General features: G+C 38.8%; 1 protein-coding gene and 1 pseudogene across 2 annotated transcripts; one reads left to right on the forward strand and one right to left on the reverse strand.

The window, feature by feature from the left end:
- The first annotated feature begins 1554 nt into the window (after positions 1-1554).
- On the forward strand, positions 1555-12433 carry DPY30 (dpy-30 histone methyltransferase complex regulatory subunit). 2 transcript variants are annotated; one of them, XM_055400421.2, is made up of 5 exons: positions 1555-1648; positions 1887-1958; positions 2044-2091; positions 9880-10022; positions 12103-12433. In XM_055400421.2, the coding sequence occupies exons 2-5, from the start codon at positions 1923-1925 to the stop codon at positions 12173-12175; spliced, it is 300 nt and encodes a 99-aa protein (XP_055256396.1). In that variant the 5' UTR covers positions 1555-1648; positions 1887-1922; the 3' UTR covers positions 12176-12433. The 2 variants fall into 2 exon arrangements, with proteins under 2 accessions (XP_055256396.1, XP_055256397.1); XM_055400422.2 differs by having other exon boundaries at positions 1571-1787.
- LOC148776236 (transmembrane protein 33 pseudogene) lies at positions 5871-7501 on the reverse strand (annotated as a pseudogene).
- Positions 12434-16038: the final 3605 nt, after the last annotated feature.

Below are 16038 nucleotides of genomic sequence, written 5' to 3' on the forward strand. Positions count from 1 at the left end.
TCATTCTCTGTCGTCCCCTTCTCCTCCCGCCCCCAACCTTTCCCAGCATCAGAGTCTTTTCCAGTGAGTCAACTCGTCGCATGAGGTGGCCAAAGAATTGCAGCTTCAGCTTTAGCATCAGTCCTTCCAATGAACACCCAGGATTGATCTCCTTTAGAATGGACTGGTTGGATCTCCTTGTGGTACAAGGGACTCTCAAGAGTCTTCTCCAACACCACAGTTCAAAAGCATCAATTCTTAGGCGATCAGCTTTCTTCACAGACCAACTCTCATATCCATACATGACCACAGGAAAAACCATAGCCTTGACTAGACGGACCTTGGTTGGCAAAGTGACTGACTTTATTTTTTTGGGCTCCAAAATCATTACAGACACTTGCTCCTTGGATGAAAAGTCATGACCAACCTAGACAGCATATTACAAAGCAGAGACATTACTTTGACAACAAAGTTTCATCTAGTCAAAGCTATAGTTTTTCCAGTAATCACTTATGGATATGAGAATTGGATTATAAAGAAAGCTGAGCGCCGAAGAATTGATGCTTTTGAACTGTGGTGTTGGAGAAGACTCGAGGGTCCCTTGAACAGCAAGTAGATCCAAACAGTTCATCCTAAAGAAAATCAGTCTTGGATATTCATTGGAAGGACTGATGTTGAAGCTGAAACTCCAATACTTTGGCCACCTGATGCGAAGAACTGACTCATTTGGATATTCATTGGAAGGACTGATGTTGAAGCTGAAACTCCAATACTTTGGCCACCTGATGCGAAGAACTGACTCCAATACTTTGGCCACCTGATGCGAAGAACTGACTCATTGGAAGGACTGATGTTGAAGCTGAAACTCCAATACTTTGGCCACCTGATGCGAAGAACTGACTCATGAGAAGACTCGAGGGTCCCTTGAACAGCAAGTAGATCCAAACAGTTCATCCTAAAGAAAATCAGTCTTGGATATTCATTGGAAGGACTGATGTTGAAGCTGAAACTCCAATACTTTGGCCACCTGATGCGAAGAACTGACTCATTTGAAAAGACCCTGGTGCTGGGAAAGACTGAAGGTAGGAGAAGGGGTGACAGAGGATGAAATGGTTGGATGGCATCACCCACTCAATGGATATGAATTTAACTTTGGGATTTGGTGATGGACAGGGAGGCCTGGCGTACTGCAGTCCATGGAGTCGCAAAGAGTCGGACACGACTGAGCGACTGAACTGAACTGGTATTCTTTCCCGGCTTGTTGAGTTTCGGTCTGAGATTTTTTTCCGTAAGAATTATTCAGCAAGTTTTTTTGGTTCCTCGAAGAAGAGCTTCGGCAGATTCAGGCAGCACCGAGGGATGGCCGGGCCGAACCCCTGACAGCTGGTCTATTCACTGGGTCTGCAGGTGGGACGGCGGCTGCTCAGCGTAGGCAGGTCAAGGAACGGTTGTTTCGCAGACTGCGGGTCACACCTTAACCAGGACGCTGCTTACCGCTGACAGCACGGTATACTCAAAACCGTGCAGCTGCTTCCCAGCTCGGGCCCGGCTGTGCAGTTCTGCGCAGGCGCGGCAGTGGTGCGACATCCGTCACTTACGGCGGAAGCGGTTTGAGCTGGGAGTTGGTGGCGCGGTGCGGGGCTCGTAAGAACGAACGGCTTGGGCGCGGGTAATCAGCTCCCTTTCCCCTTTTCCCCACCTCTTCTAGGTTCTTGGGAGTATCGCGGAGCTACCGGACCTGATGCGGGCGCCCGGTCGTGGACAGTCCCATCCTGCTCCTCTACAGCTCGGGGTGCTCCCGCGCCCAGGTGGGGGTGAGGGGCGGGGTCGGGACTGGGTTGGGCTCCATTCTGGCGTCTTCATCTTAAAATCTCCCGGGTAACTCACGGTTTTTCTTGTTTTCCAAGACTGGTATCCGGGCAGTGTGACTTGCAGGGTCCACCATGGAGCCAGAGCAGATGCTGGAGGGACAGACGCAGGTACTAGGAGGCCCTGAATTTAGGGTGGCGGTGTGTACCAAGGAAGAGTGGCTGATGCCTCTGTAACTTGTGTTTTGTTTTCTAGGTTGCAGAAAATCCCCACTCTGAATATGGTCTCACAGACAATGTCGAGGTAACTTGCCCAGTTCCTATGCCGTATCTTTGCGTCTCTTAAGAGCTGCAGAAAACTTGGGATCCATTTTTGCTAGGTTGCTTTGCACAAGGGAAAACTTTATCATCATAAACCAGATAGTGTCAAATTATGGGCAGCTTATTTTATTAGCAGCACTAATGCTTTGTGGTATGTAGATGTACATATTATCTGGGTCCAGACGTTGAACTTTGAAAATTATGTAGAGAAAGAAACATGTATTTCTAACGGATATTGTCAGAATCGTTTTGCTTGGTGGCTGTTTATGTTCTGTTGAAATACTGCAGTGGAAAAATTTCACATTACAATTAGGAAACCCATTGTTTTTGTAGCAGATAGTGTGCTGGTTGGAGAAGGCAGTGGCACCCCATTCCAGTATTCTTGCCTGGAAAATCCCACGGATGGAGGAGCCTGGTAGGCTGCGGTCCATCGGGTCGCTAAGAGTCGGACACGCCTGAGCGACTTCACTTTATTTCATGCATTGGAGAAGGAAATGGCAACCCATTCCAGTGTTCTTGCCTGGAGAATCCCAGGGATGGGGGAGCCTGGTGGGCTGCCGTCTATGGGGTCGCACAGAGTCAGACACGACTTAAGTGACTTAGCAGCAGTAGCAGTGTGCTGGTGAAGTCAACATTTAGTCAAGGTTGACATCTTTGCAGAGTTCATTAGCAGGAGACATTGGAAGCTATAACACAGGCGGTAGACACTGTTTTTGCCTTGGTTAAATCTGAATTCAGAGAGTACATGTGCAAAACTGTATACAAAAGGAGTATACCTTATAGAGCTTTTTCATGCAGGTATTAAGAGATTACTTTCGAAAAGAAGAGGGTTACTTTGAAAATGAACGCTAGAACAGTTGACTTAACCAGAGCTAGGTGGGATTGGTTAGGAATGTAGGGACCATGTGTGTGTTTTGTGGGGGAAAGAAAGACATCAGTAATTAAGTTTGGATAAATGAGGGCAGGAGCATTTCTAAGTAGAGTAATAATAGTAATAGCTACGAGTATTAGCTCTAAGTAACTTTTGTGTATTTTCCGTCTTGCAAGGCTCAGAGAAGTTGACTAACTTGTCTAAGTTCACCAGGAAGAAAGTGAACTGTGTTTTAAACCTAGGCAGGCTGACATTTTTGAGGTGGGATTAAATTATATTGCTCATCTTGATCAACTCAGAATTCCCTGTCATGTGGAGTGACTTCTCTGTGCCTGTAAATTGCCAGGATTATTTATTGGTTTGATATCAGGGTTAAGAGAATTTGAATCTTCATGATGCAGTTTTTAATTGAGCTGCTATGCGGAATCAGATGAAGATACTCTATGCCACTTAGTGTTTTAGTCATTTAAGAGGATTGTTTTTAGGCATCAGTGCAGCCTTTTCTTGTTGGTGCTTGTATATGGAAGCAGAGCCAGGATACAGTGATACCAAATACATTTTTTCAAACCTTCAGACCAATTTCCATAGTACAGTGAGAAAAAAGGAAAGTGGAGTGAATGAATGATGATGCTACATTATTTGGTGATTGGTTTTCTTGCTTCTATAATTTTAAAATGCCTGTTCTTTTATGAGTTGATGGTGATAGTAAAATAATAATTATGCTTGTTTGTGAGGTTTTACTTGATTAAATAAAGTTAACCACCTTATGTTAGTCCCTTCTTTCAATATGTTATTCCCTTCTTTCAATATGTTATTGTTAATTTACTTGTTTGTGATATCTCAAAGTCTGAAAATCACTGTTCACAGCTTCTGCTTTTCTTTTTAGAATTCCATTTTATTTCGATTATTGACTTATAATTTTTTTGGTGGTTGCTTTAGGACTTGTACAGAAGTTTAACTTCCCACAATTTACCTCCAAGTGGTATCATATCTTTTCATGTATGTTATAAGGACCTTACAATAGTATCCTTCCATTTTCTCTCTCCAGGCCTTTATACTGTTGTTATCACATGTTATATTTCTGCATGTATTATAAACCCTGCAATTGACTGTTTTTATTTTTTGTTTAAAAAGTCAATTATCTTTTTTATTTAAAAATTTTTTTAATTGTTTACTTAACATTATAGTTACTTTATTGCTGTAGAAAATTTAATTTTTAAAACCATCAGATTACATAATGATAATGAGACTCTGCCTGCTCCACAATCAAGTGAAATTAATGGGCTTCTCTAACTTAGTAGATAAATATTTCAAAATTACAAAAATAGCTGGTTACAGTTGAGCTATCAAGTGAGTATCACATTTCTGTGGATCAAAAAGTTGAATAAAAAGAAAACTGATGTTACTGATAAGTCACTGAGTGTATTTGAGAAATCCAAGTTACATACACAGAAGACAACTGGTTACAAAACCCATTACATTACTCAGTATTAACATTTTGCAATGTTTTAAACATTTCCAATCATGCAGCAGTAATAAAGATCAGAATGAATTTTACAAAGGAGTTGATGGAAGCTCAACAAATGTATTAAACATACAGCTCAATCACAGTTGGATTATACATCCAATTCCCCCAGACTTATCTCTGCATTGCAAAATAGAAATGTACACTGTTTACCCCTTAATTCCTCCTCTGGCCCCATTCCCAATCAATAACCTTACCTATAAACCTTTCTATTAAATCTTTTAAATCAGATTTGATGGGCAAGTATACATAATCTTCATTATTATTTTAGTCATATGCTAAATCTTCAGTTACATGCCTTTCAAAAGTCATCTGCACTGCTGTAATTGTGAAAATTTAGGCCTAGGAAACTGAGAAAACTGTCAGTCAAGAATCTCATCTAAGTAATTGTGTAAACTACTAAAACCTGTGTGTGCACATTTCTTAAAAAAAAAAGGATTTTGTATTTGAGAAATGTTACTCAATGGGTCTCTGAAAGGAAAACTATCTTGACTACTGCTCTCTAGTGTAAAATTATATTTACCCAGTTGGCTAACAAACAAGCTTACAGTGGGACCTTTTAAAAAAATATTTGAAGCCACAGAAGTAATTATGAAAATAAAAATTTGGAGGATCATAGCATAAGATACATATAGAATTCCTATTATAATGATACACCCAAAATAAATCTGTCCTAACCAATCAGTGCTTGGTTGGTTCAGAAAAAATTTGAAATTAAACACAGTGGGAAGTGTTTTTGTTAAAATCACCCCAAATTACTGAATGTCAAAAGAATACTGTCTCAAAATATGCTGAATTTACACATTAATATTACCATAATCAACTCATGCCAGATACAAATTAAGGTTACCAATTAGATGAAAACAAATTTTAGAGCTATTTTTAAGAGAAATAGATGTACTTCGTGATTAAGGCACACCAATCTAAAGATTTTTTGATACATTTGTCAGAAGATTTAAACTTACTTAACTATTAACAATACATTACAATAAAGTTCCTCAGTGTTTAAAAGTTTGATTTAGCATGCTGGGAAAAGGATTATTTTTCTTTTGAGATGCATTTATGTAAATTGCTTTGAGGTCAGTTTTACACCTGGAATTTCCCTGGTGGCTCCATTAAAGCTTCTGCCTCCAATGCGGGAGACCCGGGTTTGATCCCTGGGTGGGGAAGATCCCCTGGAGAAGGAAATGGTAACCCACTCCAGTATTCTTGCCTGGAGAATCCCATGGATGGAGAAGCCTGGTAGGCTACAGTCCTTGGGGTCGCAAAGAGTCGGACACAACTGAGCGACGGAACGGAACGGAACAGAAGTACCAGCTGCTAATAATACTCATTTATATTATATATAACTTAGCTGGATGGTAAACTATGCAACTGTTAGTGCTAGTCTGCTCATCAAAGCAATGCTCTGGAGACAAAGCCTTCTCACAAACAGTGGGTGAGCAGGTTTCATTATTAGATATTCAACAACAGCCCTTAGTTCGTAACGTCCTCTGCGATACGGATTTCTTTGAGAGCGGTATTGAGGAATCTATAGTACATAAAAAGCTGGAGCAAACTTTTTTGGCCACTAAAAAAGCATAAAAATTGTAGCAGGCATCAAGATTATTTAATGACAAGCAATGAATTTCAGAATATTCTGTTGATTAGAGCTTAATTTATGGAAGAGAGGTCTCAGTAGAGAGAAACTCTTTGAACCCTTTGCACTAAGTGCCTTTTTCCAGTATGTGGCAGCATGAAGCCAAGAAAATAACAAGACTGGGAGAATATTCATTGTAACTGGAGGAACTGACAAAGATGAGGGAATACAACAGGTAGCGCCAGCAGTCCCCTAACAAAGCTCAGGCCAGGAATGCTCTGCATCTTTGGTGCAGCCTCAGAGCACGTTGGTAACAGCTTGCTGCTTCACGCAACCCAGCAAGAGGCGGAACAAACAGAACAGTAAACTGAACGAGCCAGAAAGCCACATTGTTGTCTTCCATTCGCTGGCCATCAAGAATTGCACTGTGCCCACCCCTTGGGGGCCGTTTGGGGAATGTACGCTCTCTGGGGGTCCCTCACACACATCTGGGAGGCTGTCCAGCACCAAGAAGATTTCCAGAAAGACCAGAGCAAAGGCGGAGCTGCAGAAAGAGGCCCAGCAGGGTCGACCTGACACCGCCTTCCCCAGGTGATTGTGGAGCCCGGAAGTGCTCCCTTCACTTATGTCTAATTATTTCTTTAAGAGAGATTTAAACATTAAGAGGAAGGAGTCACGTTTATCCATATAGTTATTATTTTTGGGTTCTCAAGCTTTTTGTGTAGATCCAGCTTCCCATCTGGCATTTCCCATCCTCTTGAAGGGCTTTCTTTAGTGTTTCTTGTAGTGGAGGTCTGCTGCTAAGGAATTCTTTAAGCTTCTGAATGTCTGAAAAGGTATAATTATTTTGCCTTTGTTTTGAGGTATATTTGCTGAGTGTAGATATGCTTCACTGTCTTCTGGCTGATGTTGTTTCTGATGAAAAGTGTTCCATCACTACTCTCTTTGCTCCTCCATATTTAAATGTCTTCTCTTTGTGCTTTTAAGATTTTATTACTAGTTTTAGATAACTTGATTTTGATGTGTCTTGGCATAATTTTTTGTTTGTTTTAATGTTTCTTGTGCTTGGGATTGAGTTTCTTGGATCTTTGCATTTAGAGTTTTAATGATACTTGAAAATTCAGACATTTCTTCAAATATTTTCAAGTATTTTGTTAGCTTATTCATTCTTTCCTCTGTCTTCTTTAACATGGAATATATTATAATAACTAGCTTAATGGCATTGCCAATGCTATCTGTATCATTTCTGAGTCTGTTTCTGTGAATTCGTTTTTCTCTTCATCATGGGTAGTTTTTTCCTGCTTCTTTGTCTGTCTGGTAATTTTTACTGAAGGCTTTGCACTGTGCACTTTGTTGGGTGCTAGTGCGTTTTTTTTTTTGCATTTCTTCAAACCTTCTTGAGCTTTGTTCTGGGACATGGTCAAGTTATTTGGAAACATTTTGATCCTTTTGAAGTTTGCCTTTAAGCTTTTTTAGATGGGACCAGATTAGTCTTTGGCAACCCACTCCAGTTTTCTTGCTTGGAGGATTCCATGGACAGAGGAGCCTACACTCCATGGGGTCACAAAGAGTTGGACAGGACTGAGTGACCAACCGACCAGCCTTTAGTTCATGCTTAATTTCTTCCTTGTGTATTCTGCCCAGTGCTGCATGTATTACGAGGTTTTCATTCTAGGTCATAGGACCATGAACTACTCCTGGCCTGTGTAAGCTCTGGGGATTGTGCCATGTGCTTCTTCCAAGTGGTTTTTTCTTCTGGCCTTGGATAGTTCCCTCACACTCATGCTCCAACTAGTACTCACCTGAAAACTGGGAGACAATCTCTTCGTCTCTTTCTGATCAACTCCCTTCTGTGAAACTGTCCTCTTAGCACTCTACTCTGCGATTTCTAGTTCCCTTGGTCTCTGAATTTTCAACTCTATCTTCTCAACTTAGGGAGACTGCAGGGCTCTGCTTGGTTCCTTCTTCCTGGGTATCATTGTAAGTTCTCCAGGCAGGATGCGGTAAGCATGACAATCATAGGATTCACCTCACTTTTTCCCATTTTTGTGGTCACACTCTTAAAAGCTTAATCTCTTATGAGTTTGTGTGTTAGTTTGGATATACATTTGACCCTTGAACAGCACAGGTTTGAACTGCGTGGGTCCACTTAAATGTGGGTTTTTTTCCAATACTAAATACTGTAGTGCTGCACGATTTCCAGTTGGTTGAACCCAAGGATGTAGAACTGTAGATACAGAACCACAGACATGGAGGAGCCAACTGTAAGTTATAGGTGGGTGTTTGACTAGGCAGAACGGGTTGGTGCCCCAAACCTTCATGTTGTTCAGGGGTCAACTGTAAATTTTTTTAGATTTAGGATTTTGACTTTACTAAAATTAAGCATTACAGTACATAGTACTTAGTGAATGTTTAAATGATATAAATGAGAGAACTTGTCAAAGACCTTATTATAGGATCTATTAGAGTTGCTTTGGTATTGGTGTATTTTGTTAAGGTGTTGGGAAGTCATATAAATGACTAGTTTTTAATCATATATTTGTTGAAATTTACTGATGAGCAAGAAGTTTATTAATTCATAGGCAAATAAAATAGCTATTCCATTCATTAGCGTATATAATTATTTTTATTAAGTCCAAAAATTAGACTGAAAAATCATAAGCAAAACTAGACAAGTTATCTGATAGTTCTGGCAAATGTTTTGAAAAGCACGGTATGTATGTTATATGGTTAAAGTTCTTTCTCAGTTTTTACAAAATAAAATTTTCTTTAAAAAAATTAAGTATAGAAAAATTATTTTTATAATTATTGACTCATTTATATTCAGTTCTAGTATGATTGGAACAAAAGTTCTTTAAATGAAAGTGCTCTTCATAGTGTTTCGACTTTTGAGATAGCCACTTATTTATAAATTTCTGAAATGGTAGATTTTCAGAAGGCACAGCTTTTTAGTAAAGCAGTTTTGAGATAGCCACTTATTTATAAATTTCTGAAATGGTAGATTTTCAGAAGGCACAGCTTTTTAGTAAAGCAGTTTTTGATACTCTGGATATCAGGTGAATCTATATGAAAGGCCAGAATTTTCGCATGGGGAGTCTTAGGTGAAGGAAATATAAGTCATCATTTTCTAAATATTATTTAAATATCACAGTAATGATCTTTCCCATATTAGTAATTTCTTCTGTTTTTTTGACAATTTTTACTTAATATTTTTTCTTAAATTTACTTAAAAAAATCAGACACATTTATTTTAAAAAGAAACATAAATGGAAAAGCATTCTCATTGTGGTAGAGGTAACTATAAAAATGAAAACAGGGATTACAAAACAGACTACAAAACAGAGGTAATATATTTTAACTAGACTCTGTTGCCTGTTGAAGCCTCTGAGCCTGAAACCTGTTCTCTGTCTTAAGAAGGGAGGTCAACTAGTGTTACAGAAGTGTTAGAGACATGTTAGTATGAAACTGAGTCTTTGTCCTTGATATTATCTGTGATGAAAAAATTGAAACAGAACTAGTTTTCTCACTGTGAGTCAGTGCTACTTAGTGTCATGTCCAGATTTTTTTTGAAGCACACTGTAAGAAGGTATTCTCAAAGAAAAAGTACTTAATTTTGTTCCTAAAAAAGGCAAAGAGAGAAAGTAAGTGTAGGATCTGGAGATACGACATTAAAAGATTGAGATATTATGGTGCCTTCAGAAAATTCTTGAATGACATTTAGAAATAGGTCCGATTTTATTTTGGCAGAGAGATTTGCAGTTTTAATATTTATGCATGTTTTTTTTGAATTCTCTAGAGGATAGTAGAAAATGAGAAAATTAATGCAGAAAAGTCATCAAAACAGAAAGTGGATCTCCAGTCTTTACCAACTCGTGCCTATCTGGATCAGACAGTTGTGCCTATCTTATTACAAGGACTTGCTGTACTTGCAAAGGAAAGGTAAGATAATAGTGTCTGTCTGCAAATGGGCTTACCAGAGAAAGCAAAACAAAAACTTCCCTGGTTGAAATATCATTAGTTATGTGTAGTTATTTTTTACTGTATAGGAACTAAAGATTTTTTAAAAAGAAGTCAGACATAACCTCAGTTCAGACATGTTATTTTTCTACTAGTCTTAGATCATGTGCATATTTGTAATCATGGTATATATGTAATTTTATATCTCGTTTTTTGAACATTTAGGTCCAATTTCCTTTATTATTATTGTTTGCCAGGTAGCTTATCTGCTTTCATTTCCTTTTGTTTTTGTTTAATTACTTCTTTATGATAAACACCCAAGAGTTGGTTTACTATTTCAAATGACATGAGTATTTTTATGGTGTTTGACCCATAATAATGTATTTCCATCAAAAAGTTTATCCTTAAGATTCTTCCAGTGTCATCATAGCCTTAGCTACACATGTGTTATAAACATTTTTTACCAAGTTGTTTTAATTTACATTTTTTTGTTACCAAGATTACAATTTTTTCTCTGTTCTGTACGTGTTTTTTCCCTGGTTGCTGCTGCTGCTAAGTCACTTCAGTCGTGTCCAACTCTGTGCGACCCCACAGACGGCAGCCCACCAGGCTCCGCCGTCCCTGGGATTCTCCAGGCAAGAACACTGGAGTGGGTTGCCATTTCCCTCTCCAATGCGTGAAAGGGAAGAGTGAAAGTGAAGTCACTCAGTTGTGTTCGACTAGTAGCGACCCCATGGACTGTAGCCCACGAGGCTCCTCTGTCCATGGGATTTTCTAGGCAAGAGTACTGGAGTGGCTTGCCATTGCCTTCTCCGGTTTTCCCTGGTAATTCTACCTAAATTATTTTTGTATAAGTAAATCAATAAGAAATTTTTTTTGTAAGTTACATTAGTCAATATTTATTGGGTGTAACTGGCTTCCAGGTGGTGCAGTGGTAAAGAACCTTCCCTCCAATGCAGGAGAAATGGGAGATGTGGGTTCAATCCCTGGGTGGGGAAGATCCCCTGGAGAAGGAAATGGCAACCCACTCCAGTATACTTGCCTGGATATTTTTCTCGAAAGACTAATAATGAACACTGTAAAAGAAGGCCAGTATATTGGAAATTCTAAATATTACTTTAAATTCTGCTAAACCGCTAAGTCACTTCAGTCGTGTCTGACTCTGTGTGACCCCATAGATGGAAGCCCACCAGGCTCCCCCGTCCCTGGGATTCTCCAGGCAAGAACCCTGGAGTGGGTTGCCATTTCCTTCTCCTTTAAATTCTAGAAGAATAAAATTTGAAAAGTTTTAAAGTAATATTATATTAATAAATGCAAGTTTTTACATTTATTGTAAGGTATTTTAGCAAAATAATCCATCAAATTATTATGTAACAAGTATTGTCTCTGTCTAGTTAGTTCAAAAGGCTGTTTAAAGTGCTAAGAGAATGTTTAGAGATTATTGTAAATCAGTTCTAAATATGCTTTTTTATAATAGAGTTTAAAATAGATGTTCCCCCAACTTCATTTTTGGACCTGTTTTATCAGCAAAAAGAACATATGTAAAGGTGATAAATGTGAAATAACATTTTATTAAAATATTTTTCCAGTTTTATTGAGAAAAATATAGACATACATCACTGTTTAAAGTATACCGCATGATAGTTTACCGCATAGGTTTAGCTAACATCCATTATCTCATATATAGATACAATGGAAAAAAAAGAAAACATCTTTTTGTTATGAGAACTCTTAGGATCTTGTCTTTTAACAACTTTGTTGTGTCAGCTGTGGTCATGTAGCACATTACATCTTTTGTACTTATAATTGGAGTTTTGTACCTTTTGACAGCCTTCTTCCAGCTCCCCCTCCTACCTGCTGCTTAATTTTAAAATATATTTAAGGGACTTCTGGCAATCCAGTGGTTTAAGACTGCTTCCACACAGGTTCAATGCCTAGTCCAGGAACTAAGATCTCATATCCCATATGGCGCAGCCAAAAAAAAGAAAAGATTTTATGGAACAATACACTTAACACATCTAGAATGTAAATTTCTAAAATTTGGATTTCTTTTCCCTTACAGACCACCGAATCCCATTGAATTTCTAGCATCATATCTTTTAAAAAACAAGGCACAGTTTGAAGATCGAAACTGACTTATTGGGAAGAACAGAAAAATTTGGTTTCTACTGTAGATTTACATGATTAAGAGGCAGCTTTAATGGCCACGATTCCCCCCATTTTTGGAAAAATAAGAACCTTCAGGACAACAGAACTTATTTTGGAGTTGCAGAAGACATCATTTCCCTTATTGATTTAATCACAAACTTATTTAATGAGTGTGTTCCGTGCAATTTTTTTTCAGATTGTCTTTGTTTTTAAAATGACCTTCAAAATAAACTGTTAGAACATCATTATTTTACAGTAGTTTTTGTTCTATGTGGCAAATATTTTATGCAGCTCAATTGTTTTCATGTATTACTTACTCCCATGTGTCTTAGCATGTTGCAGAGTTTTACAACAGTGTGAAAATACACCATAGTCAATTAAAATATAAAAACTCTCAGCCAGTTTTTCTCGTGTTGTTCCTGGATCTCTTAGAGACTAGGATTTGGGCATCTTCAGTTTTTAAAAAATGTCATTGGTGATTCTAAAGCACAATAAATTCGGAGTGCTGTTATAAGTACTGCAGAGGGTGTACAATATCCTTCAGTGGTATCAACCTTTATGGTATTAATATAATAGTAGATATCATTTATTACAGTTCTGCTATGTGTTAGGCACAGAACTATTTTATTTAAATTATCTCTAATGTAGCAACTCTGCAAAGTAGATATTATTCTGATTTTGGAGATGAAACTGATTGGGAGAGGTTAAGTGACTTGCTCAAGGCCACACAGCTGGTAAGTGTTTGAATGGGCATTGAGACCCAGTTCTACCAAAGTGTTGCTGATAGCTAAGTGAGAAGTTCTTGGGCTAGTTAACATACTGCTTCTTTTTGCAATTAAAAAACACCAGTTAGTCTTTTTTTTTTCAGGTCTGCTCACTTTGTCCTGTATGAAGAAATTGAGTTAATGCACTAGCTCGGAAAAGAGAAAATTGTCTGCAGAGAGCCAGGCAGGAAAAACATTCACTAGAGCAGTGGTTTCTCAACTGGGAGTGATTTTGCATCCGTCTCCCCTCCTTTCCCAAGGGACATTAGGGGATGTCCAGAAACATTTTGGTGTCATAACTGGAGTAAGGTGAGATTCTACTGGCATCTAGTGGATGATTGCCAGGGATGCTGCTAAATAATTGTAATGCACAGACACCCTGGGTGTCCCACGCATCCCCCCAAATCATCCAGCTCAAAATGTCAGTAGTGCTAAGGTTGAGAAACTCTGCTTTTGAAGCATGTTAGAGACATGTCTCCAAGCTAAACACGTGAAGGCAGAGTTAGAAATGTAATGCTGACATGGTATGTTTTACAGTTCTCTTTAATATAGCCAAAATTTATTAAAATTCTCTTTAATTAGCAAAACAGTGACACTTGGGGAGGTGATATGGTTTTGACATATCTGTGGGTTGATAGGTCTGAATGGGAAAAACCTGGAAATACTGGACTCATACACTGCTTATAATTTTGCAAGTATTAATTTCACTAAATTTATTTTGGTGATTTGATTAATATGTTAATCTGCCTTTTTTTTTGAGTAAGTACTAATTGGGTAGTCTTTTATTAAAGCATAAATAGTTTCAATAGTGCATCAGTGATTCACATCAGAGCCACTTGTGAAACTTTTCATATATAAATATATATAAAAATATATTAAAAGTATACATAGAAATTATATCTGTTATATATCTCTATGCATGCTTGGACCTTGGAGAGCCTGATGCAACTGGGATAGAGCCTGGGCTTCTCAATTTGAGAAAAACTCTAAGGCATTCTCATACCACCTTTGGTTAGCACTGCTGCTGCTGCTGCTGCTAAGTCGCTTCAGTCGTGTCCGACTCTGTGCGACCCCATAGACGGCAGCCCACAATGCTCCCCCGTCCCTGGGATTCTCCAGGCAAGAACACTGGAGTGGGTTGCCATTTCCTTCTCCGATGCTTGAGAGTGAAAAGAGAAAGTGAAGTCGCTCTGTTGAGCCCGACTCTTAGCACTGCTGCTGCTGCTGCTAAGTCACTTCAGTCGTGTCCGACTCTGTGTGACCCCATAGACGGAAGCCCACCAGGCTCCCCCATCCCTGGGATTCTCCAGGCAAGAACACTGGAGTGGGTTGCCATTTCCTCCAGTGTGTGAAAGAGAAAAGTGAAAGTGAAGTCGCTCAGTCGTGTCCGACTCGTAGCGACCCCATGGACCACAGCCTACCAGGCTCCTCCGTCCATGGGATTTTCTAGGCAAGAGTACTGGAGTGGCTTGCCATTGCCTTCTCCGGACTCTTAGCACTACTTAGAAGTAATTCAGTACTCTGCCTAGTGCTGCATTACTTTTAGTGTTCTATTGAGTTATCTTCAAGATAGGACTTAAATTATCAATCTTAAAATTAATACCTTTTTCAGTAAGGGCTGAGAATAGGTGTGTCTTTTGCTGGCAGTGCACATCGTACTTAACACTTACCATATGCCAAGCACCAATCTAAATACATGAATTGTCATTTAATCCTCAAAACCCTGTGATGTAGGTTTAATATCTCACTTTTAGATGAAAAAAGATTTAACTTGCTTAAAGTTACAGGGAAAGTAAGTTCAGGGCAGAGATTCAAAGCAAGCTTAATGCTGTATTGGCTCCTTCCCCTTAATGCTGTATTGCCCTCAGGTGTGCTTAAAATTTTTCCTTGAGGGGAAAAAATCTGTCTTTATGTGTGTACAATAGAAACCCTCTTATCTGGTTGGTAGAGTAAAAGGAGTCATAATAAGGAATCATAAAAGACACTGGATAGTTTTTTTTTTAAAATCTATTATTAACTTGGTAATATTTTTTATTTCAGCCATTGCTCTGGGTATGGGTTCTTTTCTGTATTCCACAAACCACTCCTATAATGTATGCAGTTTCAGATTTTTTGAAAGTAGAGTAAGATCTTAGACATACAGGATCTTAATGTCATAAGGCATTAAGTGTATAATGATCCTTTTTTCATGAGTTTTTTCTCCTGCCTTTGCTTATCTTGTCTGCCTCTCATTTGACAATTGTTTTTATTGAGTCCAAAGCATTTCACCTAATTTTTGTACTAATATCTTTTGCATTATGTATTTCTATTTCATTGGCTTGTGTAATATTTTATTAAATTATGTAATGGCAGTACCTTGTACATCTTGTGTAAATAGGTTGGAGAACGTGATTAAGCCTTGTTAGTGATGCACACACACCTGGGAGAAAAGTTGCAACAGTGTCAATTTCCTAAGTGTAATCTACCAGCTTTAAGAATTCAGCTTGTGGTGGACATGGTTCAGTGTATTTACTATGGAGATGGAGAACATTGCTTTACTCCAGTAAGCTGGTTAAATAGGAATCACTTAAGCAAGCTTCTGCTATACTTTGAGGAGGTATTTCATGTGTAGCTGACAATTATACTATAGAAACAATTCCTACCCTTTGATTTAGGAAGACAATGTTTCAGTTCAGTTCAGTCACTCAGTCGTGTCCGACTCTTAGCGACCCCATGAACCACAGCACGCCAGGCCTCCCTGTCCATCACCAACTCCCGGAGTTCACTCAAACTCACGTCCATCGAGTCGGTGATGCCCTCCAGCCACCTCATTCTCTGTCGTCCCCTTCTCCTCCCGCCCCCAATCGCTCCCAGCATCAGAGTCTTTTCCAGTGAGTCAACTAGACAATGTTTAGTAAACAAATTTTACAATAATAGAGTAGAAGTACTATATCCTATAGAGTGAATTTCTTGAAAAAGAAGATAAGTGAGAGGACCAGTACGGTAAATCAGGAATAGATTCCCAAAGGATATAGAGACCTTAAATTGGAAAAACAGGGACCTCCCTGGTGGTCTAGTGTTTAGGACTTGGTGCTTTGACTGCCGAG

The sequence above is a fragment of the Moschus berezovskii genome, chromosome 11, assembly GCF_049115385.1.
Source record: "Moschus berezovskii isolate FMDL1 chromosome 11, NW_MosBer_1.0, whole genome shotgun sequence".
Classification (NCBI taxonomy): domain Eukaryota; kingdom Metazoa; phylum Chordata; class Mammalia; order Artiodactyla; family Moschidae; genus Moschus; species Moschus berezovskii.

What these genes read in the sequence shown, in the direction of transcription:
- DPY30 (XM_055400421.2), top strand. Translation starts at nt 1,923, where the DNA reads ATGGAGCCAGAGCAGATGCTGGAGGGACAGACGCAG. An exon ending in GTCTCACAGACAATGTCGAG is followed by an intron (nt 2,092 to 9,879) that starts GTAACTTGCCCA and finishes TGAATTCTCTAG; the next exon opens with AGGATAGTAGAAAATGAGAA. An exon ending in GCTGTACTTGCAAAGGAAAG is followed by an intron (nt 10,023 to 12,102) that starts GTAAGATAATAG and finishes TTTCCCTTACAG; the next exon opens with ACCACCGAATCCCATTGAAT.